At 41.3% G+C, this 26,263-nt stretch overlaps 1 protein-coding gene across 8 annotated transcripts in view; it reads right to left on the bottom strand.

Moving 5' to 3' along the window:
* Positions 1 to 26,263, bottom strand: part of CACNA1C (calcium voltage-gated channel subunit alpha1 C) — a 451,988-nt gene that overhangs the window by 45,210 nt on the left and 380,515 nt on the right. For 4 of the 8 annotated variants that reach the window (XM_068947499.1, XM_068947488.1, XM_068947518.1 and 1 more), the window contains exon 30: positions 11,177 to 11,260. In XM_068947499.1, the coding sequence (XP_068803600.1) occupies positions 11,177 to 11,260 (84 nt within the window). Of the gene's footprint in view, positions 1 to 11,176; positions 11,261 to 11,871; positions 11,956 to 26,263 lie in introns of all 8 variants that reach the window. The other 4 variants (XM_068947481.1, XM_068947471.1, XM_068947534.1 and 1 more) reach the window with 2 other exon arrangements.

Here is a 26,263-nt window from a genome sequence, read left to right as displayed (position 1 = left end):
AGATACCCACTGCTCAGTAATGGTAACTCTCCTGGGCACTAATGGAGCCAGACCGAAACTAGATCATGAGCAGGTTTTTCCAGGGAGGAAGGCAGGCAGTTTACCAGCTCAAAGATTCTGCTGTGTCACCAGGATCCTTCCTCTGCCCAGCCCAAAGGCTCTGAGGCAGGGTGAAGAAGAGTAGGCAGTCTTATGCTTTGAAGAAGGTGCTGGAAGAAACTGCTTATCCCACCGAAATCAGGAAAAAGCCCAACCCACCTTCTTTCAAATGCAACAGGACTGTGCATTGCAAGAGACCGTGGATACAGGTGAAATAGCAGCTCCTACTATTTTTGAGTAATGATTCTCTGCCCAAGGGAGGCTAGCCAGAGACACCAGCAGCCCAGATGGAGAGTTTGTGATGGATAATTTTCATCTGAGATCTGAAGCAATTAGTATTTTATTCACAGACTGTGTCTTTTCATTGCTTTTTCAATTAGAAAGTTATTTAACGTTGATGTAGAAGTTTCCTAGAAAAGAACTGCTTGCACAGGCACACTGGATTGCTGTATATTAATATGAGATATAACAAAGCCTGTGAGCCATTCTGGGACTGGAAATGTCAGTCATGGGCGTTATCTGAGCATGTTAGAGGTGGTCATATGGAGACTGCAGCCAGCTGTTACAAAGCTGTTGAGCAACACATTTTTGTTCTAGACCTCTTTTGAAGAACAAATGATTACCGATTTTATGAATTATTTAGTAAAAAAAAAAAAAAGAAGTTGAATGGTTTGGATGAAACAGAATACTCACTGCAGGTAACTCAATATGTTCAAGTCTGGGCAAAAGGTTGAGACTCAAAATCCCTAGCTCTAAATATCAATTTGTTTTAGTGCTTTCCTATTACAAATGTTTCTTAATAGCTGAGGCATTTTTGCCTTCATGTCAGTTCAGCTTAGGAAAAGATGTCACTTGATCTGGCTCTAGGTGAAGCAGATTTTTTCCAAGTCACTCAGATGAGGCTTAGCAGACAGCACTGCTGACTGGTATCTCCCAGTTTAAAAGCGGATATTGAGACAAAGACTGGGATGTGACCAGCTGGGACGTCCCTTTGCTCTGCACTGTAGTCAATTTTACTAACAGTTAGAGCAAGACTCATATTTTTGGCTATCAATCTGCTGATCATCAGCAGCAATCCAGTCCCTACAGCCAAGTCATCTGGATTCAGCTGGGAATGGGTCTGATTTAACAGATGTCTAGGAAGATACATGGAGCAGAAGTCATTTTGTTGACATTTTCTGCTCGACAATCCCCGTGAGGAACAGACCAGTCATGAAAGGTAAGAGCACAACAAATTTAAAAGCAATTGTCTAGAGAGAAATAAAAAAAAGTATGTTTGCCTGGTTGGTACATATGAGGCTGGGGTGGGGCAGAGGGGGTGCTAAATGGGGATGCTTTACTGCCTGAATTAGAAAGCGTAAAATTAGTTTGCATATGTTTACCTTTGATTACATATCTGTCTGGGAAGCTGCATTCTCTTTCCTAGCAGCAATTATCTAATGGGAATCTCTGGATTTCTGCTAGTCTGTGCATTTGGGTTTGCAGAATGGTACCCATCACCATGCTGAACTAATGCCTAGTGCCAGGTACTAAAACCTTCACAAGGGGGAAAAAAAACTTTTCCCTTGCCTGACAGTATCTTATCTGAAGAAAGAGAGGAAAAAAACCCACTGATATAGTAGGTAGAGGGGAATTAGCCATTGCCTTGCTGAAAACTATTCCCAGTGCACCTGGCAAGCATGGGAAACATGACCTCTACTGCCCAAGATTTCATCAAAATTTGGGGAAAGTAACTGGGGAGAAGATGATGGGGGAGAAGAGAAAGTTAAAGAGGAAAAGAAGTTAAATACTTGTGCATGTCCTTTGTCTTCTTCCATCACCTTCATTGCTTTCATTGCAAATAGCAGTGTAATTTGTAGCCAGCTAGCAAATCTCTAACTATGCATAATAGTAAGATGCGGTGCACACATAGGTCTTGGAGGATTGAAGTCAAAAGCTATTGCAGTTTGGATGAAAAACAGCAGCTTTTTACAGTAAAATTGAATTAGTGAAGCATGGGGGATTGTGCACCCTTTACTACTGCAATCAGCATGTGGGGAACAGCAACACGGGAAAATTCCTTGAACATTCTGAGCAAAGTAAGTCCTAGAAAAAGGAGAATTAAATGCCAGAAAACATCCTTCACTGCTTCAAGGAATGGTCTTATATGACAGAACTAGCTGGATTTGAACTCAGCTGAGCACCTTTTTGAACATCTAACTTTATGGTATCTGGGGAACTGTCATTAATTAATGCTTATATTAAGACAGCATTCAAGGGATCAGAGTAATAGCTTTTCTATGAATTCATAAAAAGATGTAATCCCTATTACGGTTTGTATTAAAAGTTGTAGTAAAGAAATTTTTGCTTGGCAAAAGGAATGATTTATCCTGGCTAGCAAACCAGTGGAAAATGTAACCAGCTTGGGTTAGTTCTAATGCTTTTTATTTTTTTTTTAATATTTTGAACATTTTAACTAGCTTTGTGGAAAAACATATTAACATTAAAATAAAAACAAAATATAACTGTATTATTTCTCAAATGCTGGCGCCAGAAAACTGTAACACTTTTTTTAAAAGTGATGTGATAGAAAAATGACAATAAAAGTTAAATACTGATCAGAAAACTCAAATGTAGCTTTTTAAAGAGCTCCTTGTACTTGAATATACATGCCACATGCATATTTCACCATTTCACAGGACAAGGCCTGCAGTACTTAGTGTTCCCACTATTAGCTATTACTATTATTGCAATAAGAATTTATAGCCCAATACGCAGTCAGGACTCCTGCCCTAAAATCCTTAAAACCCACAGAGGTTTTGGGTATGTGAAAGCCTGTGGTAATTAAAAGCACAATCCAGTCCCCAGTGCAGTCAATGAGACAATGATGTGCCTCATCATTTGAAAGAGAACTCTAAATATTTTTACTCTGAAGGATTCCAGACAGGTTTCTGCATTAGATATAGGGCTATATAATTTTATTCTTCTTACCTTTCATTTTACTGCTTTTACATTTAGCTTATAAGTGTTTTTTTTCTCCTGGAGTCTGTATCTTCTGTTTCTCATATTTTAATTACTTATCATGTTTGTGATTAGATTTACCCAGTAAGGCAAATTTATTTTTATCCTGCTCTTAAATCTCCCCTGCATTAAAATATGTTGTAATTATTCCATGCATCTGGCATAATATCTGAAGCCAAGTGTAACATGTAGTTTTGCGGAAATGACAACACTGAGGTATTTCCTCGAAACTGTGTAGTATGGACAGTCTTTCAATGTGTTTTTTTCCCCATGGAGACCATACACTTTATTCTTATGGTGCATTGCTAATATTAGCAGTCATCAGTAATAGCTCAAATAAATACTCAGGTAAACTGAGGAAGGAGTCATTGGCATTCACTGCCCCCTTTTCTGTAAAAAATACATTTTTTTCCTTCTATTTGCCCACATTTCATATAGATTTCCTTACAGAAAAAGTTGTGCAGTTATCAAAAGCATTCCTCTGAATGGGCAAATCATATTATGCACTCTGGAAATGCACTCAGAATACCAACATCTTTTAAGCCGAAAGAGAAAAAAAGAAAAGGCCCCATTTTCATGACCAATAATACATAAATAAAAATAAAAATAACCTTGTTCAAACATGGTTGTGGTCAAATATTCTTATCATACTTCCTTCTGATCAATACAGGGTGAAAAACACGCAATAGAACTGCTGATCAACCATGGCTGGTATCAAATCCAAATAGGTCTAAGCCTATTTTGGGGAAGAGTTGAGGGTTGCTTTCCCAATGTTCACAAAATAAACCATGGTATTCTAGCATTTGCCACTCTGACAGCTCACAACCATGCTTCAACGTGACGTGCTGAGTATAGAAGTTGGGACCGCAGTGGTGGGTTACCTGGATTATTCTAGACATAAAATCACCACCAGACATCAAAAAAAAAAAAAAATCTAAATACCTCCCCCAATGAATTTTATCAGTAGTATTTCCAAAAAGAAAATAAGTCAAATATACATACATATACACACACACAGGGATAGGTCAGGACTATATACAACTTTTAGGATGGCAGCAGTAAGGGTATGACAACACAAGATGTCAAAAGAAGCCACTGTGCTTCTCCAGCCCTTTGCTACGTAATTTGGAGGCCTCTGCTACCCAGATGGCATTTGAGAAAGAGGAGAGAGAGAAAGAAGGAGAGAGGGAGGGAGATGATTTCTGCCTCTTCCAAAAAGTTTGGGCAAGTGAACTTGCAAGTTCTAGGAACTGCAAAGATCTGTGTCCAGTGGCAGCTGATGGCCAAAATCTGAGCAGCAAAGGGCATGGAAGCAGAGAGAACCAGACAGGCAGAGACAGAAAGGCAGACAGACAGATGCAGCAACAGAGATGAATGCAAGTCCCAACTGAGGTGCAGGCTAGATGTGTGTCGTCCTTCCACCGATCCTTGCTCCCATTGCAGGGGTGTGTGTGTATAGGACTGCAACACAGGGGCCAACTGCTCCAGTCCTCACACAGATGAAACGCCCTGGGGCAGTTTTCCCTGAATAAGGACTGCAGGATTTAAGCCACTGGTTCTCTGCCTTCAGACACATTGATTGAGGGTGAAAATGAACTTGTGAGGTTTAGTGTGGCTGGAGAGGAAAGCAAAGGAGAAAAGGAAGAAAGGAAGGGGGCAGGTTAGAAGGGAAGGGTGCAGGAGAAGGTGAGTGGGAGACTTGAGTATATGCTGTCAGATATTCTAGAGAATGGGAGCAGGAGCCCAAATTATTTGAAGCCTCTTAACATCAAAAGCAGGATGACTGAAAGAGAAGGCCCCATGCACTTGGTCTAAGCCTGAGCTGCTTTACCTCAGAAATAAAAGAGCCTCAAAGAGAAATCACTGCACAGGTCTCCAAGTATTCTTGGGATCTGAATGCTTCGATATCTCTCCGGCCTTACTGCACCAGTACTCAGCAATCAACAAAGCTACAATCCTCTGCTGGCTCCCTATCAGTACTTGGAATCCTTTTCAGAAATGCAAGATGTAAAGTACTCAGCGCTCCTACGTATCCTACAGACAAATGCTAAAACGCTATCCAGCAGGCCTGGGCACAACAGACCTGGCTAACATTTTCCAGGGGATGGAGTACAGCAAGGTGGATTTCTCATACTTTCGTCATAGTGGTATCACTTCCTGAAGCCCTGTGTCTCCCAGAAGCCACCGTGGATCAGATCAGCACACAACATTGTACCTTCCTGTTCTCTCCTCCTGTCACCTCTCCCATTTAAAAAAAACATTTCCATTGATCCTCAGACTAGTGAAAATGCCCACTCTTCAGAAAATGCATGCTGCTACAACAGGAAGGCAACTTACGCAGGGAAATGTTCAATTATTTCACATAAGTCTGCGAACCACCAATTCCCTACCTATCCCAGATGGTTTTCATCTTGCATCCATGCACTCCCCCCTTGGCTCTTTGTCACCCTGCTGGATTGCATTCTGTACCTGCCACGTGTACCTCATCCTCTGTACATCCTTCAGCATCCACAGCCATACTCAGACATGCAAGTATTTTTGTGGTCACTGACTAGAACAGGTGGGTGGATACCAGTCCCAATGTTTTCGCTCATCATCATGCACTCTCTGACACTGCTGATGTACACACAGGTAACCATACGTGCAAACCCGTTCAGAGTCACCCACAGAATCCGAGAGGACAAGCTCATGGCTGGGCATGGGTGGATGCAAACCCTCCCACCTTGACATCCTTTCAAGACAGACAGACAGACTCAAACACACGACATCTCCACTGCCACTGTTATCTATGCTGGTGCTCTGTAGACACACATGCCCCCACACGAACACGCCTCCGTAACTCTCACACATCTGCACGCTGTGAACTGCCTATGACATCCAAATGGAACAAACTCTCAGCTGGCCACAGAAACTCATCCAGGTAAGCATGAGCTGCTATGAGAATCGCTTTTGTGGCAAATGAAGACTCCGTCACAGCGAATCTTCAGTCTGACACCGATAGGAGAAAGGAAGAAAGAAAAAGGAACAGAGATGCGTTGGCTTCTTTCTCCAACTGAGAGGGAGGACATTACCAGCTTTCTCAGTGGCTCAGAGACTGACTGTTTTCTTCCACCACTCTGGGCACTGTAGCTCAGAGCATATATCAAGCTTGATTTCCTCTTTTGGTACAGCACAACAAATAGTAACGAGAAATTTTGTTTGCCTAGAGGAGGGGACAGGAGGCTGTCAGTCAGCTCCATGGGACTGAACTCTAGGCTGTGTCTGCTGATGAGGAAAGGAAGGAAATTTAAGCCTGTGCTTGGGACTCTTTCTTGGATGACATATTCCAAATTTGCTGGCTTTTGTTTAACTCCTGTAATATTTTCTTTCTTTCATTATTATGATAGTAATCATTTTTAGCACCACAGTGTTTCCCAATAAGGACCATAAAGTGTTTTGTAAACACTAACGACAACGCTTTCTTTACTCGGGGAATCATCAGAACCCACAATTTACAGACGGGGAGACTGAGGCACAGGGATATAGTTGAAGTTCAAGAAATATAACCCACAGGACCTGCCTCCCAGGCCCCAAACAGCACATCATATTTCATCTTATCCCCAAAAGCTCATGCTTGGTCTTAGCTTTTAGAGACAGTTGAACAATGGCAGATGTGGTTTCTGCCTTGGATATTCATTTTTAATAGCAGATTAAAAAACGAAACAAAACAAAAAACCCAAACCCTTTAGTTACTTAAAGAGTTGCCTAGAAGTGGCCCAAAATAGAATCAATGTTTACAGAAAATTTTGAAAAAATCTTTGTTTTGTGGCTAGGAAGTTAGCTGTGTAACACTTAGTAGGAAACAAAGCTCTGCAATGCAGTCATACAGTAAGTTTGAAAATAAGCTAATTTAAAAGAGAATTTGGCAGAAACTGATATCTATGAGATTTTAACCTGCCCTATGCCCTTCACATGTAATAACTGGCGTGAGATGCATCTCTCTGTCTGTGGGGCTGGCTGGGGGGAACCTGGGAAGTGTTCCCAAGTTGCAGTTGGATGCAAATGGAATTATCACTTGATATACTTTCATGTCATGGAGGTGATTTAAGTGGGGGTTTGCCTAAGGTTTGAGAAATACTGCAGACAACCAGGGGACCTGACTTATGAGTACATGCCTTCTCACTACATGTGAATGCAGAGCCATGCTAACAAACATACACTGAGCTTGACATGCAAGTGTACATTCATCCAAAGACATGCAGCTGAACATGCCTGCATACAGTAAACTCCCAGATACAAACATCCGCCCATTAGCAGATCAGACTTGCACGTTAGGAGAGCCACACTGGTTCCAAAAACGTGTCCACGTATACTCAGATACACACCAAATAACCCACATGTCTCCACCAACAACCATTCAGAACACAAATACATATGCTTGCATACACATTCTCTCTTTCCCACACACACAGATTCATGTTTATACACTCGCCCACTGATCTGTAGCCCATACACAGGTATCCAAACACATTCAGGAACATATACTACACCCAATGGAGTACACACATGAAAACCCACACATGCACACTCACATATATCTTAACGAAGGTTTTGGTCTGGGAAATTCCTTTTCAAAAAACAAAAATAATCGTCAAAAGGAAAAAACAGAGCATGGGGAACTGCACAAGTAGATGCAAGCGTATACCGACACACATACCGCAGCGCCTGTCAGTCAAGACTTTCCACAGCAACCACAGCTATAGCACCTAACACCTCCTGGGTATGTTTCCTCTGAGTGCAAATGTCTGGTGAACCTCACAGAAATTTCAGGCTTACACATCTACGGCCTGCTGTCAAACTAACCTATTCCAGTTGTCTCCATCTTCACTAACTGACCACAGTGAAAGCTGTCCTTAGCTCCAAAGAGCAGTACCTTCCAAGATCCTACCACAAACGTTCTTCAGCTTCTTATGAGTTGGGCAGAAACTTCTTACCTGCACCTGACCAGGCTAAACATCTCCAATTAGTGGAGCTCGTTGATGTTTTGGGGTTTATTTTTTCTTTCTTTTTCAGACTCCAGGTCTATTGGAACAAGACAAGACAGTGTACAGAGACACAAGGCAGGGTTTGCTCAAACCCACAAACAGCAAGAAAGCAACAAGCTCCTGAGGAGAAGGGGAGAAGTGCATCTGATAAACTGCCTCACACTGCTTGGGAAGATGACAACTGTCCATCCAAGATGGGCTGATATTTCCAATGCCCATCTGCTAAATATGTAACATATCAAGTGCTGCTAGCAGGAAGGGAATCCGACAGGACAAACCAACATACAATACATTCTCTTATTCCATAAGGGTTATAAGTGCAAAGGGATTTCAAAACATTTCAGAACAAACTCCATCCATAGCTGCTGCTCATTTATCAGCGCATCAAAAGTTTGTGCAAGTTTTTAGTAACAAACATTAGAAACTAGCAGCAAAGGACTTGCCTAGATAAAAAGAGAAGATTTAAACATGCCAGGTAATAAAAAGACGTGTGCAGAAATCTGTAAAAACTGTATAGAAGGAAAGGATTCTTTAGAGGAAACACAGGGACCATCATGAAATGCTGTCCCTAACCCTTACTAAACGAGTAAGGGCTGCTCCTGCTGCCTCCTCATCTAAGACAGGTGATGGTTTTTTGGAAAGAGGCACACCCTCATTTTTCATATACTTCGGTAACCAAAAACTCGATTTTAGGCCTTGGCTAACATGGAAATGAACCTGAATTTAGACAGAGAAAGGAAAAGAGAGGGAGCCTCGTCAGTGGTAATTAAACATACCAATATGGATAGCCCTGGAGACTGAAGATCTCTGCACAGGACCTACATGGCACAGTTATCAGCAGCATGATCTTTTCTATAATATGCTGAGAATGGTCGCCATTTATCCTGCTTAAATCTAGTGTCTAAGAGCTGAATGTCTAGACAAACCTAACAACCTAGACACTCTACAGTCATTGGACAGGCACCTCCAAAAAGCAATTCATTTCACCTGTCACAGACACTTACATAGGAAGGAATCGGCTGGCCTGTGGAAGTGTGTATTTCTCTCTAAGTGTAAGAAGCAGCCTGGATGGCTACCTGTCTTTCTCTCAGGTGGCTGAATTTTTGTGAGATGTATATCAAAGTGTATCAAACCTTGATGTAAAAAGTTCTTTAATTTATAGGAAATTACTCTGAATTTCTTCAAAAGGAACCATTAGATTTTCTTTCTATGTAGGGTTTCTCACTATGATAGGCCTCCATTTATTTGACAAAACAAAAGGATTTTCCTCCTTTTTACTTGGAAGACTTTTCAACAGATTCAAATACATCAGTTAGGAAGGTCTTCTTATGTTTAGCGTCCCATTAACTATAGTTACTTCCTCACTTATCATGTACAATACTGTCTCTTTTGATGAGATTTGAACATTTCCACAATCTGTAGGCTAACACCAGGTTCCCATTTTAGTTTTCTTGTGACAAGGGTGACATATAAAAGGCTTTATTTTGTTCTTTAAAATTAATCACTTGAGCCTGCTGATCATTTCAATTTCCCTCTACAAACTCATGCCAGTCTTAATATTGTTCTAGTAAAAGGGTAACCAAAATTGTTTCCAACGTTCTGAACAAAATTGTAGCAGGAAGTAGAACACGTAAGAGATGTTTAAAAAAAACCTTAATTTTCATTTAGGGACTATTTTCCATTCTTTCAAAAGACAAGGAAAATAGACGAGGGCCAAATAAAGTATTTTATTTATTCAAAATCAAAATATTACAATTTGGATCAGTTTCCTTGTTTTAGAATTTAGAAAAATGAAGAAAGTTTATAACAGAAAATAAAGTTGACCAAAATACCAAAACATTTTGTTCAAAATAAAGCATTTTGATCTTTTCAAAATGTTGTCTGTATTTTCCCCTAAACGACGCACTGAGTGAAAACTACGCTGACACTTCTCTGCTTGCATTGGATTACCTCTATGGTAAACAACAATTCCAAGCTGGAATGTTTATTCAAGAGCCATATTGTTTTGCAAATTCGTGATTTATATGCTCTTCATTAAACATCTTCACAGCAATTTTTTACAGTCTTTCTACTTTCCTGTCTTCACTAAGCTGGATTGGTAGCACTATTTTCATCCGTGCTCCTAAATCTAGCGGGTCCTTTGCTTTCTTTTTGGAATCTTTATGCTTCCTGCCTGTTTATTTATCCTGTAATTCTACCCCATCTGATGCCCCCCTTGCAGCCCACTCTGCCCCCACCTTCCTAAAAAAGACAGAGGAAAAAATTTGCCTGATGTGACTTATTCTTTGAATATCAGCCGCTCATTTCAGTCTCCGTGGCTCAGTCAATCCTTCACCTGTCTGCTCAGATGGGCACCACCGGGGCCAATCAGTGCCAGCTGTGCTGGTGGTGGATTTTGTTGAGATGGAGCAAACCAAACTAGGCTGAGTCACAGACATGTCGTTTTTCTTTGTGCGTCTTCCTTATAATTTATCTACCTTTTTTTTTTTTTTTCAAATTAGAAACTAAATATTAGGCACAAGTTCCTCTAAACAGAGTTGATTTGATCTTTTATTTATTTTGGAGGAAGCCTAGGTGGAGTAGGAAAGGGGCACCAGAAGGATTCTAGGCTTGGTTCCCACAGTTCCACCTCGAAAGAACTGACCTTCAGATCTCTGTGGGGTGGAGAGTATTCAACTGCCATGGGAAGCAAAGCATAATGCTGGGTAGACCAAAGTGCTGGCCTGAGACTGTTCTAGCAGCTTACCATGGCACAAATATCTTTTTCACTTACACTCCACATTTCCCATCACTTTTCCTGCTATACAGTTTAATTCATGCCAGGCGGTTTATGAAGGAAAGAAAATGATGCAACAGTCAAAAAGCCCTTTAAGTCGTTCCAAAAATTAAAACAGAAAAAAAAAAAAAAAGAGAGAGAGAGCTTAAAAACTAAACCAAAAGCTCTTAAAACAAACCCAAGAGAAAGGAGGAAGGGGGAGGAAAAATAAAAGAACCCGGGAAAGACAAATGAATGTTAGAGCAGGCACGATCATGGACAGACGCCAGCTACTTACGTTCACCTCGGTGATTGCTATATCAACAATGCTACCCACAACAATCAAGGCGTCAAATGTATTCCATGCATCACAGAAATAGTGCTGCATGTGGCAGAGAAGCCAAGGAAAGAGAAAGAAAGGAAGAGAAAGAAAGAACAAGAGAGAGAAAGAAAGAGAGAGAGGTAGAGAAAGAGGGAAAAAAGGTAAAAAGTAAAATAAAATAAAATAAAAAACAAAACAAAACAAAAAAAGCATGAAAGAGGGAGAGAAGAGGAAAAAAATAAGAAAAGAAAGAGGTTATGTGGGCATATTAAATAGTCTCTTACCACTCTACAGTATTGGTTGCTCAAACCTCTGTAACGTTTCACATGATGGAGGGTATCAACAAAAGCCTGGTTAGTCAGAAAGTTACACTCAAGCATGTCTACCTTTTGGAGGGAAAAAAAAGCACACACACCCCAAACTCTGTGCGCTTTCACCAGTCACAGCCTTGGGGCGAGCTATGACAAGTGAAAAAGAAGGAGGCGTTTCCCCCCCCTCCTTTTTTTTTCCCTGGGAGAAGGAGAAGGACGACTGCAAGTTCAATAAAAGCATGACTAGAGGGAAAAAAATCAGAAAAAATAAAAGAGAGAAAGAAGGAGAGAAAGAAAGAAGGAACAGCAGAGGAGGAGGAGGAGGTGGTGGTATCCTGGGGAGGGTAGAGTAATACTCACATTAGTTTCACTGAGAATGACGTCTATAATGCTGCCAATTACGATGAGGAAGTCAAAAACATTCCAAGGATCACTAAAGTAACCCTACATAAGGAAGGGGCAGGCAGGATGGGGATTAAAAAGGAATGTTAGACAGACAAAAACAGTTCAAAATTACCATTAGAATTACTGCCCTGATACCTCAAATGGTATTCCTCTTAAGTCTACTTGTTGCATCTCAAGCTGCCGGCCAGTGCTGGTATCTCTGACTTGTGTGAGCAGCCCCTTTCCAGTTAATGTGATCCTAGGCTAGCGACTGCTCCCCTCTGACTCTGAGAGTGGTATGAAGGGAAGCCACATAGATGGCTTTGAGCATGGCTGCTCACAGGAGCAGGGATTGCAGGATGAGCTCCTCTCATCTCAGGACGAGATCTCTCTGAATCTCTCTGATTCCTAGCAACATACTACCTTTCCCCATTTCAGATGGGTTTAGATTTGGTTGGGGGAAGAGTACAGGAACGGTGTCATATTGTCTCAAAAAAATCGCTCCCCTTCTGCCAATGTGAATAAAGCCACCAGTTTGTATGCCGTATGTGAGGCTCTGTGCTGGTGCTAAGAATGACCAGGTGCCCCATCACAACAGAGGAGAGGGCAGAGCTGAGCCAGGGGATGTGCTAGTTAAAGCTCACTGGTTGTCACGCTTCTTTTACCTTACAGTTTCTGTTGCTAATACCTTAGCTCCCTTCTCAAAATACAGAGCCAGGCTGATATTTTTGTTACTCTGAAAGCACTTCTGCACTGCAAAATGACAGTGTGAATGTAGTGTCTGCCAGTGTATCCTACAGGAAGGTGTAAGGATGGAACCAAAGTCTGTTTTAGCATGTGCTCAGCATAAGACCTGTTGCTAACTCTTGCTAAAGACTATGCCATAGCACCACTGATACATTAGCTGTCTAGAACAAGCTATGGCAGACCTTCTGGCATGTGCTAAACTCATACCTTTGTTTTGCTGTGCAGCAATATCTTGTGTGATGCATCTCATTGTCCTAAGCAGTGCTCAGGAGATGCTAACCTGCACTGCTTGGCTTCCCCATCCTGCATAACTGTTTGCTGAATGGGCCATGAGGATATGGGATCCTTTTGAAACAGGTCCTGCTGAGCCTGGAAGAAAAGCTTCTCTTTGTCTACTTCCTGTTCAAGTTAATATCATGAGCAAAGACATTTTATCTTGGCTCACAAAATACCTTTGAACACCTCTCCTCTTGTTCTGCAGTCCTAAAAAGAAGCAAACATACAAAACCTTCTGTGTTCCTTTTATCTGTTTTGGTTTTGTGAGCACAGGCTAATCTGACCTCCCTGTTTCCCAGCTGCAGCATGTCTCCAAGTGAGACTGAACCCAAGTTGCACTGCGACTGCTATTCTTAGCCAGATAGTCAGGTCATGGGTAAACTGTAAGTCTGTGTTCCCAGGCAGTGTTGCAGAAAGCAAAAAGGAGGGGGAAAAAAAATCTCAGTACTGGCACTGCAAAAGCCAGTCTTGGGAACCTGAGATTACTATGGGCTCAACCATCCCATAGAACAGGCACTGGCAAAAAGCTTCTTTCTAAATTTTGAAACACTGCCTATCAGGATGCTTTGAGACTCACAGTTACAAGCTATACTATGTGTGGGGCAGGGAGAAAAAAAAAAAAAGAAAAAAGAAGAGGCAGAGAAAGACACTGCCCAACTGGTTCCACACCAGTGAAGGGAGCTGATAGAGTGGACTTAAAAATCTGCTTCTCAAAACCGCAAAAAAGCCTTTTATTTTGCCTGATAACAGGCAACTCTTAGCAGATCTACAATGCGAGGAGAAATCATCCCATCACTACTCATTACTACACAATTAGCTACAGCAGGGAGGAAGGAAACAGGAGCAAAAGCAAATTCAGAGAATATTATTATTCAGCATCCAGCCTAGAAAATACACAACAAATATTAGAATGAATTCAGCGGTGATGTCCAGCATCGTTAGCAACCAGACGGACCTGGAATAAAATTATAATTAGACTTCACCAAGAGGAAGGCGAGGGAGAGAATGGCAGATTAAATTGTAGAGGCACATACATTTTAATAAATAAAGGACAGACAGATCACACAGAGTTGCAAAAAGTGCCATTGCAGCCTGATGCGACCTTGGCAGAGAAGACACTTGCAGGATCAAAGAGAATGGAGTAGAAGACAACAGGCCCAGTCCTCCTGCCCCTGTGCATGTGGACAGTCCTGCCGAAGGCAATGGCACTGCTCACATGGCACAGCCAAATGAGCACATGCATTCAGTAGCATGGCTATCTTCCATTTCCTTCTCCAACTGCACAGTTTGGGAACTACTAAGGATTTCAGCAGAAACCCAAACAACTCCAGAAAAAGCAGAGTTTGCTTTTGGGCAGCTGCAAGGGTGAAGATCAGAAACAAGTTGTGCAGGGTTTCGCCCACAAAAATGATGACTCTACTTTTAGATCTGTGGTGATGGACAGCTAGTTATTTTTACTAGCTGTATGATGACAATCATACAGCAAAGAATATTTTTGGGGTAACCAAATTAGCAATTTCTTTTTATTGAGCAGCTCTGGACACAGAAGCCAACAGTCATGGCTGCTGTTATAACAGCATTTACTCTTGGTACAAGACCAAGGTGACAAGTAACATTAAATTCTGTCCTCAGACGACCACTGAATCCACTGAGTTAAATTCTGCTCCCAGTTGCAGTAATGTAACTTCACTGAAAGCAATGGCATTATGCTGACACAGTTGGCACATCTCAGGAGAGATTCTGACCTGGAAAGAAAAGGTTCCTTTTTCATTGCCATCACATACAGCTGATTTGGACCTTTGTGAAATCACAGCATATCTGGAGTCACTCTGCTAACTTCTGTGGAATTGCTCCAGATTTACCCTTTCAGTTCTTTCCCCAGGGATGCTCTGCTGAGTCTCATCAGCTCCTTGCTTTGAACGTCATGGGCTAGTCCATTCTGCGGTCACAGAAGGAGCGCTATCATGGCATGCTACTGCTAGGCTGTAAGGTGGACTCAGAGAACTCTTCTCTTCCTCCTGTACCTCTTATATGAGTGATAAAGAGGAACCATGGATATGAATGCAGTTTTACTCAACCCCATATTCAATATGCTAGTGTTGAATTAAGAAAATGCATGAATTTTAAAACCTTCCTTTCCTCCTCACCTGCTCCTTCTGTATCTCAAACAGAAGGGTGAAAAACAAGAAGATATTATTCACAGTAATAGAGCTCAAAGAAAACAGAGAACATAGATGCTTCATTTGTGTGCAAGTTAACGGAATCCTTCCTTAAAAAGCCACCCTCCTTAGAGACATTTACCTACGAATGACCATGTGATTACTTAGCTTTGGATCAGACCTCATAATTTTGTCAAGAGTTATGAGTACATACAGAGAGTGAATTAGACTCCTTAGGGATTTGCCTCTTGTGACCTCAAAGTACCTCTCAAAGCCACATTCCTCACTGGAGTGTACCAGGGTGGCTAATGAAAGACAAGCTGAATGAAGGAAGAGCTTTCAATCTAATAAAGAGGTTGTATTTCCAAACTATTTTTCCCACCAGAAAGTTCTGTATACTTTTCCCAAGAGGGTGGAGGTCTGACTGGAAGTGAATTGATGGCACTGTTTGTTTTTGCAGTACAGGAATTTAGAGTGTAATACCATATTTTATCCTTAAAGGGAGACGTTTGACACTGATTTAGCTGTATAATTACATATCACATTATGGCAGCCCCAGGGGCTTACTGGGGAATGGTAGTTGCCCTCTCTTGTGGGAGTTCTGTGGAGACCCATGAAGCTTTTGGGGAGAAAGGAGGACAGAAAGAGACCAGGAGGATTGGACTGAATATTCAGGAAGCATGAAATTACCTCACCATTAGAGCACATTTTCCCCCCATTTTTTGTTTCCTCAAAGGTAGCAAAGGATAGTGAATCACCACATGATCAATAAGTTAACGAAAAGGCTGAGCATAAATATGCAGTAGCTGACTGGAATGGAATCTCATTTGTGCGAGGGGAGCAGACATTGTTTCATTTCAGAATGAATATGCCAATCATTTTTAGGTTTCCTAGTTGCTAAGGTTAGCTATCAAAGTTGCTGGGGGTTGTTTTGGTACTAATGGAACCACTGGAATCTCTGGAGACCATTTCTGCTACCTCCTGTGAATATGAGATCCTAAAAGCAGTATCCAAGGAGCCCTGTTAACACCGGGAAAAATTGTCCACTGGAGTTTATCTGAAGGTCTGAGCTCAGAGTCACCCGGGGCCCATAATAAGAACATGCTGTGCCTGGAGAGCTATATGGCTATGCTGAAGCACAAAAATCCTGAGGGGAGGAGTGCTGTTTGAATCGTGGTATCACCTGGGTTATGAGCATCCAGCCCTGTGGGAGCTGCAGGGTCACCTCTATGTTAACTGATGTGCAGTTATTTGTCTGCTTAGTCACAGGTTTTCATTTCTGTCTCTTACTAGGTGGTTGGCAAAAATTAACAAATTCCTCTGCGTGAAAAGCTTCTAAAGATGAAGGACACAACAAGGGTCAAGGGTATTCACCGAGTGGGATTTGAAGGTAGGTCACATGGTCCCCAGTAGCAGAAGCTGCTGCAATATCATAACAAAAAAGGGAAAGATATGTATGTATGTATGAATACACAAATGAAGAGACAGTGGTGAGGAAGAAACTGAGACATATGGGGCCTAAGAGGAAAGCAAAATGACAGGAAAACCTTGCCTCCGTTTATCTGAAATAAACCCGTATGTGCATACAATGAGGGAAACATTAAGCTTAATCAGCTGGAAAGAGTACATAGGAAGGAGAGAGAGGGGCTAGTTTCCTGATATTCAGTGTTATTTCTTAGCAAAAAATTCCTGTTCATTGTAAAGGGCACCAAAAGCAGATTTCGCTGGTGATTCGCAAAATGAGATGAACTGCTGCAATTTGATAGACACTTGCCTAGAATTTGAATATGTTTCTGAAAATGCTGCAGGCCATTTGGAGTTGTGACAGACAGTTCTCAGACTTCATTAAAAGAGGCTTTCCTGGAAAGTATTTTTGCAAAGTACAGTCTCACTGGAAAACAGAATCAAATGAAATGACATCTACACTGCACTGTGACTCTTGGCATACCTTCCTACAATGGATCTGAGAGTAACCTGAAGAATCTTACAAAGCTGCAATAGCTCCCAACATCAAATAGAGATAATGCAAATTCTGTTATGCAGAGATACCATTTAGCCATAACAGCAATCAGGGAAATTAGCAGAACCTAATACAGGAGGAACAAAGTGGAGGATGCTGCTGCTTCGCGCTCCTGATAGACTGCAAGAAAACAGCATCTGTTTGCATACTATCTATCAGCTCTCAACCACTGATGCATTAATTCTGAGACACAGACTCACCGCAGTTCACCTACCAATTGCTGTAGTGAGTCACTGCTGTGGGGAATTGCACAAGCCCCTCCTGTGCTCCATCAAACCTTTTATCAGACAGGGACTGAGGAGAGAAGCTTTTCAGCTCCTCAGGCTTTTCCAAAAGTCTGATCAGTTCTAGAGAAACCTGCTGCCTCTCTTTGCTTATTCAGTAAGAAAACAAGACCAACTTGTAGAGCAAGGTATGTGCTAAATAACTTTGATATTTTCTTTTATGATCCTCTCTCACTCTGATTCATGCTCTCTCTCACAACTCCTACATGAAGATGTTACTGAGAGTAGAAAGATGTCCCTCGGAGTCTGAGGGCCTGTCTGGACACAGTGGACAATTCTGCATGACAGAATCAAAGAAGCTGGAGGACTTGAATGGTTCTATGATCTGGAAAAAGACAAAAGCATTTATTTCTAGGTCTCTGGTATAACTCTGAGATAGTTTGTTACTGGTTAAACATTATCATCTGATTATCGTTTGAGAGCCTGCAGTTCCTAAAGTGAGTTACTTATCTCAGCTGTGCTTCTAGTGGATAAATATCTCCATCACAGGAAAAAAAGAAAAAAACCTTTTACCTGAACTGAGTTTCCCAAGCCCTCTTTTGACAAACTTACAAACAAAAAATTATGGAGGCTGGAACTATACTCTCTTGAGTTAGAAGAGAACTTTTTAATGCTCTCTGCACCTACAGATAATCAACAATGTTGGGGACATCTGTCTAGAATGGTCTTTATCATATCTGTTCTGTCAGCAGGGAATTCCCATTTCCAGATCTTGCAGCCCAGCTTACTCCACTAGAATCATATTTTCTAGATGGTCCCATGAGTCCTTCTGTGCCCACTTAAGTGATGGTACAACTATCTCACATCTCTTTCTACTTTCATTCACTCTAAAGAGGCTGTCATTGTAGTATATTAGCACTCAGACATGTCAGAGGCCGGAAGTGCAATGTTAAGGTCACAAGTCCTCTAAAGACTGGGATAGAAGCACATCAAAAGCAACATGGGAGCATTTTTTACGGAAGCATCTCCTAGAGGTAGCAAAGACTGTATTTCAAGGCTATATGCTAAGAAGGCCTGAAGGAATGATAACAAGACATACTGAAACTGGACGATTCAATTAGCTGATCCTGATGTCACTCTTGGCCTGGATTGCTCACAGCTCCCTGTGAAGGAAGGGTAAGACAGGGCTGAGAACAATAATGTGTAGGGCTTCCCTGTTACAAGTGCATGAACATGGAGGCAGAATAATGGAAAGCTCTCTTCTCTATCTTGCTGCCACCTCGAACAACAAAATAAAGTTTTCTGAACTTCTTCCAGATCTCTTGCGGCTACAGTGATACCTATGGAGATGTTGGGCTCTTTTCCTCATGAACAATAACTACATTGCAATCATTTAAGAATTACTGCCCTGCAGTCAGAAACCAGACTCTTTCTCAGTAAAGAGAAATAAAATCAGCCCCAGTTTTACTGGAAAGACTGAAATGTGAATGTGATGGACGGCAATTTCTGAACAGACCGCTTATCACACAGTGCATTCTGTATGGTGAGAGCTATGAAAATTTTTCTGTCAAATTCCATTAGGAAGAAGCTGTAGATACTCGAAGAATTCTCAAGATTCAGAATAAGCAAGTCTTGATGAGAGCCAAAAAATAAGTCTTAAAGGCAATAAACCAAACCAGCATCATGAAACAGTCTTACGAAAAGAGCAAAAGGATGGGCTTTGCTCTTTATGATAATCTGTCTTCTGAAGTAGTACTGACATCCCAGTCCGGGGAAGAACATTTCAAAAGAGGTAAAACACAACTCACAACCTGTGTAAGAACAGAACCAACACACCTTTCAGAGTTAAGAGCCATTTACTATTGTGGGAAGATAAGGCAGTGGCAGACAACAGATGAAGAAGCAGTTTCTTTAAGGGGCTGGATTTGGAATAGTTTCTCAATCCTCATATTTACCATACGAAAAGAACATGTCTGTTCTGACGTGGTTGCTGCGTGGACAATGGATACTCACTGGCAGAAAGGCACAGTCTTTCTACAGCTTCACAGACATGATCAATAGCTTTTTGAGTAGCTTCTTTTTTTTAAAAGTTATCTCAATTTTCAGAAACGGTTTAGTTTTAGATGGATTAGATTAGTTATTAAAATAATAGGCTAGCTATCAAAACAATGCTTACTTTCATGTAATGCTGGTTTTCATATGCCATCCATCAATCACAACACTTTACAAAAGAGGATGGTTAGTCTCATTTTACGCTTGGGGAAGCAGAAATATAGAGAACTAAAGCCTCCAAAGTTCCACAGAAGCCAGATGCATGATAGAGAAGAGGAATCAGCTCTCTTAGATTCCAGTCCAGTGACCCTATGGCCTTGGAAATGTCATCTCCTAACATGACGGAAAGTTCTTACAGGGGCTGTATCACAGTCTGTTATCTGGTATCATTCTTATACAAGGAGAAGATTCAGATCTCTGAGAACTTCTGGCCCCTTTAAATAACCTTGTACGAAGTGATAAAGAGTTGAGACTTCTCCTCTGTGAGTGGAGAAGCAAGTCACTTTTCCCTGGAACTGTTCCCTTTACATGCTGTTGCTGATGCTCTCTATGCTGTTGTGAATGAGACCCCAGTGCACCATCCCACTGGGCTTTTAACACTGTGTGAATAATTTTCTGTATTAAATAATTAAGTGTAATAGCTAATACAGTACTTCCCACACTGTTGCATTGTGCAGTCATATCATTATTTTTGATCACTTATAATGGCATTAAAACCCTCAAGTGCCAGTCTGAAAATAAATCTGTCACAATGTGTTGCAGTAATATGCAAATTCTCTGGGTACATTTGCTGTAAAGGAAAAAGGCCTTCCTCTTTGAAGCTCTTACTCAGCTTTTTAAACAGTTATTTCTGCCTCCCGAATTCTCCATTGATACTTCAGAAAGCTAGAGGATTGCATAGTTCTGGCTGACCAATGTTAGAATATTCACACACTCCATATAGAAACACTTAGAGGAGCTATTTCTGTGTAGAAAATTGTCAGCCTCTTCCTCCAAGAAGGAGGAAGTCCTGCACTTAAACAACAACTGTAACATAGGAAGCAGCAGGTCATAGAGCCTTCTTATTCTTCACCAATTGTTTCAACCATGACATGAAAGGACAAGGTTTTAGCATGAAAAGGGAAGCTTGTTCTTTATACTCATTTCACTCTTGGCCTCTTCTTTGAAGACACCAGAAAAAGAAACCAGGTGGGATCAATTCTGGTGCCTTTTTGTGACAAACACTTTCCATGAGGAAACTGGACAGAGACCAGTATGCTTCTTAGGAGATGTCAACCAGTGTTCAGTAGGAAGACTTTCATGTTTCAGATCAACTACAAATGTTTCAGATTCAACTACAACTATGAGCTGCAAATTACTGAAAAATTCCATTTCTCATCAGTCTAGTTTCTTCTGTTACATTCACATACAAAATGTTTTTCATGCTGTATGACCTGTTTAGGTGGAGTCATGGCCTATGCCATCTCAGAATATAAGCATATTCACAATAGAAAAACTTTAGTCTAGCACAACTTTCCTCCTGTCAAAGTCTGAGGCCAAACTTCCCCTCTTGCACACGCTAAGGATCTGCTACGGAACTGAATGAAGTCTAGAAGTACCCAAGAAGATTCCCTGGACTTTTATAAGAAGGTGGCATTTATTTGCTTGTTGACTCCTCCCTTGTCAAAGTTGTTACCAAATGAACCTAATCCCTGAGTGTCCTGTTAATTTTTTTTTTTTTCTCTGTACTGGATTGGAGGGTTTGTTACTTAAAGCCCTATTGCTATGTCAGGTATACCATTTAACTTAATGGGCCAGCACTCTAACACAGGATGTGGTTCCTCTTTCTTTTAACATCCCTCCTGTGTAGTATGTCCATAGCACAGACTCTTGAACATTTTCTATTTAAAGCCTGGAATAACAACAGCAGCTGCTTTGGCCCTTGGCTAGAGGGAAGCCCTTCCATGTTCTCTGAGAAAGTCTCATAGCTGAGCTGCTGTGAGAGTGCTGCGGCACAGGCTGCGCTGCAAGAGGCTCAGTCACTTTCTCAGCCTCTTTTTTCTCTTCTTTCTCCTGGACACATGGGCAGATAGCAATTCTGAAGATCAAGCAGCATCAAGGAGCAAGACCCCTTGACGACCCTCTGTTCCAACCCACTGATGGGTATAAACGATTGGGATGACCTGATTTGTTATGCCCAGAATTATCCCAATTATTTTTTTTTTTTACATCAAAGTAGCCTGACATATAGTACATTTAGTATTTGCTTAATGGCTTAGAAAAGAGGTTCACTCCTCCTCCCAAACCTGTGGACATGAAAGACCATATGGTCAAATCTCCACATGACATACATGTCATGCGATATGCATGAAACTCCTGGCAGACAGGTAATCATACTAAAGGGAAAGCAGAGGAGTGACTAATAAGGAATTAATATATATTTTTTCTTTTTCTAGTCTATTTCTAAAACCCTTGGGCCTGATTCAGCAACTTCTTGAGAGCCTCCATCTGACTGCACACATGCTGTGCAGTGTCTGGACATGCACTGCGGAAATGTCAAGGATTTTTGGTCATCGGGCTGCTGGGCTTGTTGAAACTGCTGTGCTGTAACTCCAGCTGAGCTGCTGGGTATAATAGAAGATCGAGAGCAATATTCAGTATCTCTACCCAGATAAAATTTTGGGGTGAAAAAGGGAGGCGTTTCTGAAGAAACACACTGATATTAACTTTTTGCAACAGGTCTGCGTTTTATCCACAGAAATGGGGAAATGTGCTGTACCCCAATTTTTACTGAAAATTATTCTAATGAAACAGTACACAGGGAGGCTCTGTGATGGAGATACTGATGTGTTTGACCATGGAGACCTGGGATGTCTGCCAGTGAACTTCAGTAAAACGTAGAAGCACAGAAAGATGATATTCATTATCTATGCAATTCTTTTATTTATTTTTAATTCCTTTTATTTTAACCATTTAAAAATCCTTTCCCATCTCCATTGTTCTTTCCAGCCCTGTTTCTGTTTTTCTTGCACTTTTTAAATTCAGTTATCTCTTTCTCAATTTTACTAATGTTTTCCTTTTTCTGGGTCTTGAGTTTATTTTAACCTTTCTCTCTGCAAGAATATTCTGTCCTTTCCTCCTTTCCATTATCTATGTATGGCTTTTCCTCCCCTCCAGGTTTGATTCCTCTCTCTTTTTTTCCCCAAACACGGCCATTCCTGTTTATTTAGTGCTCTCTCTTCAGTCCACTTACTCTGTTACCTGACTATTCCTTGCTCTCTCCATGCTCAGTATTTCTTACCCAACCTCATCATCAAATGGAGCCCACTCTTCCCTTTTGTTGAATAACGTATGTTTCTTCCCACCCTTAAATCCTGAAACATGTTGCTTTTCTTATACCTTCTTTTATCTTCTACAACTAAAGGCAGAACGGGGGTTGGAGACTGCCCTGCCTATTGCATTGGGCAGATGATTCAGTCAGCACATGCTCCATTTCTAGATGCTGTCCCTTCCAAAACAGAAAGGATAAAGTTGAAGTTGAGGAGAGGAAATAACCACATGACTATTTAGGTTAAGAATCTATTAAACACAGCAGAGAAAATACGCAAAGTAAAATTGTCTTCAACAATCAGTACTGTGTAGACAAACCCTGAGAGAAGGATGCCCCTGCTTCTGCCGAGGGCTCTGGAGGGTTCTAGTTCTGAGATCATGGATAGCCCAACACGAATTAACGCATGCTTATATTACCTATACTTTTATGCAACCTACACTACTAATTTATTCCAATTCACCTCATCTCAGACCATGTGATTTTTAATCAGATATGATTCCTGTATCTGTTGGTTAGACCTGAAGTGTTTTTAAGAGCTGGGCAAAGACCACTGAATTGTAACCATGTTTCCTGACTCTTTTGTATCAGTGCAGAACAGCTTTACTCTGCTTTCTCCATGTAAGCTGGAGCAATAAAATACTGTGATGAATGATGCCAGTGCAGCATGCTGAACTATAAAGGTATTTCTAAAGCTACTAGAATGAGGAAGTACAAAAAGCTTTAGATTTCCAAATTAACCATCCTGGTGTCAATGGGACAAGGGGATAGACAGGATATAAAATTTCAATTGTGTGTGAAAATGCTGAAGCATCTATCCTAATCAAGGAATGACTGATTGCGATCACAGTGAGAAAGAAGGATGCAAGTAGCATGAAGCAGCCAGTGTGACTTTATGAGAGACTGCTCAAGGATCTGTGTGTATAGGCATATGTGTACTAGAAATGGAGTAACAGAAAGGGAATAAAAACAGATGAGTCATTTTGCAGGTTTGAGAAGAAGATGACTGTCCAGCATATACCTGATAAATGGTGAATGAGAGGAGCTTAAAGGGGAAGGAAGAAGGGCAAATACATTGGGGAGACAGAAGCACTAAAGAAAGGTAGATCTGTCAATTAATGGAGACTAAGAAATAACTATGGGTGAGAATGCTGCTTCTTAGATACGGAGAAGGAGTGACACTCACAACTTCCACTGCTTAAAAGGTCATAGCCCTTCCTGGGATCACATGGGATTAAGTGCCTTGTACTGAAAGTGAAACTTGTTTGAAACAGTGCACAGAAGTCTAAACTCTGTTTTATGAAACTGGCATTAAAGAATGGAAGGAATTTAGAGAAAAGTAGCAGTGATAAATGAAGGACTGAACTGACTATCCGATGCAGGACAGATGGTGTTGTTACAAGATGCTTTACAGGTAACATCCATAAACACTGATGAAAGAAAGGTGCTGACAGTGTCTGGCAAATGGAATAGACTTGTGATCTGTAGTCTCGCAGACAGTCATAATTCCAAGAAGGAAATCCCCAAGATTCCCCTTTCACACATAGACTCGGATTTGACAAGATATATGAACACGTACTTAACTTCTAGCGTGGAAGCAGTTCCACTGATGTATCTTCCTACTTTGAGATGACAGAGACATAGGATGAAAATTCACAGCTCTCAGATTACTAGTCTTGCCCTAGTTAACAAGAAGATACGTGAAACATTTCCTGAAAGAAGAAGTAGATACGGTTCATCAATAAAAGAGACTGTTTTGGGGAGCTGGAAAGATCTGAAATTCTTGGAGAAAAATTCACCCATATATTAAAATGACATATATATCCCTATATTAAGATGGCACAGATTCCTGTGAATAGGAATTTCAAGCCATTGTCTTTGAGTTGAAAAGATAAACCCTAGGCAAGTTTTTGGAGAACAGCTGGTCCTTCATGGACTACTCCTTGTGGTGATTTCTTCTTTAAGAAGCTAGCACAGTAGTAACTGTGAGCACCCCAGAGAGCACAGTACCTCTCATCTCCTTTAGCAGTTCTCTTTAGAGAAAGCAGAAATAAGCAGCAGCTTGCTTCACCCAGGAACTAGAAAACAGCTTACTAGAATGGCTAGAGAACTGATAAAATTAGAAAAACAAAGCAGCAAAAGGCCTTGGCTCAATGGTATTAATTTTAAACTGTCTGCCTCTTTGAAGTAACTAGTCTTGAATCAGTTTATGAGCTTCAGCCAAGGCAAACATGCACGTCAGTTTAGGAGTTTTGCTTCAGAGCAGCACATTAATACTCTGTAAGGAGATGCAGGGCATGTAGCAGACCTTTTCTTTATCAGGAGCCCTAATCATCTCAAATCTCTCTTGTTCATTGTTAGCAAACCCTGCTGCCTTGAGTGCATCAGATGTATGAGCTGTTTTATACAGTGCTTAGACTTACACTGCAAAAACTACAGAGAACGGATCCTCTTCTCCAGCAAATGCACCACAAAGAAGTACATGAGCTCCGAGGCTGGCCTTGTCCCTGCCTAGCATGTGCTGCTTCTACCAGCGGAAAACTACAGCTAACACATCCCTAACCCATTGCTATCTATAGCTTCTCCGTCTCCCAGAGACTAAACAAATTCAAAACAATCTTCACAGAAGCTGGTCAGTAAAAAGGACAGATATCAAAGGGATTCCCTGAACAGAGCAGTCAATCTCAACAGTAACAGTAGGTTTAGTTAGGAAAGCCCTTGTCTTTCTACCACCTTCATATACTTTCTGAAAGTGTTAGGAGATGAGCACTGGCTCAAACTCAGCTTCTTATCCCTACAGCTAGCTTTTTAATGAGTAAATCCTTGCTCTTACCACAAGAATTAGACCCAACGCTGGATTACCCATATAAATTCTTCGCAGTTAGGCAGATGTGCGCTCACACTTAATGTCGTGGAACTGACTGTGTATTTGTTTTTTTCTCAATTTTCCCTATTTAGAGTAGCTAATAAGCAGGACATGCCTCCTCTCAGAACAGGAGTGAAGAAGTAAAAATTGGATACAGTAAAAAACCTATTCAGTCAGAGACTGCTACCTCTTCTATTATTACACAGGTAATATGCAGGTGGCATTGTAGTGGCAGTAAACCCCTAGTGCTCCACGTAACAGTTAGTTACTGTCACACACTGCCTGCAGTACTTGTATCAGGGAAATGGTATTTGGTGTAACTACAGGCTTCCCCCAAGCTGTTTGTCATGGAGTAGTACCTGTGGTGACCTCTGTGAGAAACCAGGACAATAGCAGCTGTGAGCACCCATGCCAGAGACCGCTCTCCATTCCCTTAGCAATTCTCTCTGGTAAAGGTATGAGTGAGCAGCAGCTTGTGCTACCCTTTCAACACCTCTGTGACCACAGGTGGAAGAAAAAGGAATCATGTATTGCTGCTGGTGACAATTCATTCCAAGGTGCCTTTAGGAAGTAACTACACAAGGGAGAGCTCTGTGGCAGCTACTTCAGAGCTACAAGTTAGTTACAGCGCTGCTTGCTGTAGCTTAGTTGAAGGTCAGCTGTAGCACCACTGTTGAGTTAAGCACAACAAAGCTGGAGAAAATGGAGTACGTTTTG

Source organism: Struthio camelus, chromosome 1 (assembly GCF_040807025.1).
Source record: "Struthio camelus isolate bStrCam1 chromosome 1, bStrCam1.hap1, whole genome shotgun sequence".
In the NCBI taxonomy this organism is placed as follows: Eukaryota; Metazoa; Chordata; class Aves; order Struthioniformes; family Struthionidae; genus Struthio; species Struthio camelus.
The sequence above is the reverse complement of the archived record's forward strand: the minus strand, read 5'-3'. Positions and strand labels throughout refer to the sequence as shown.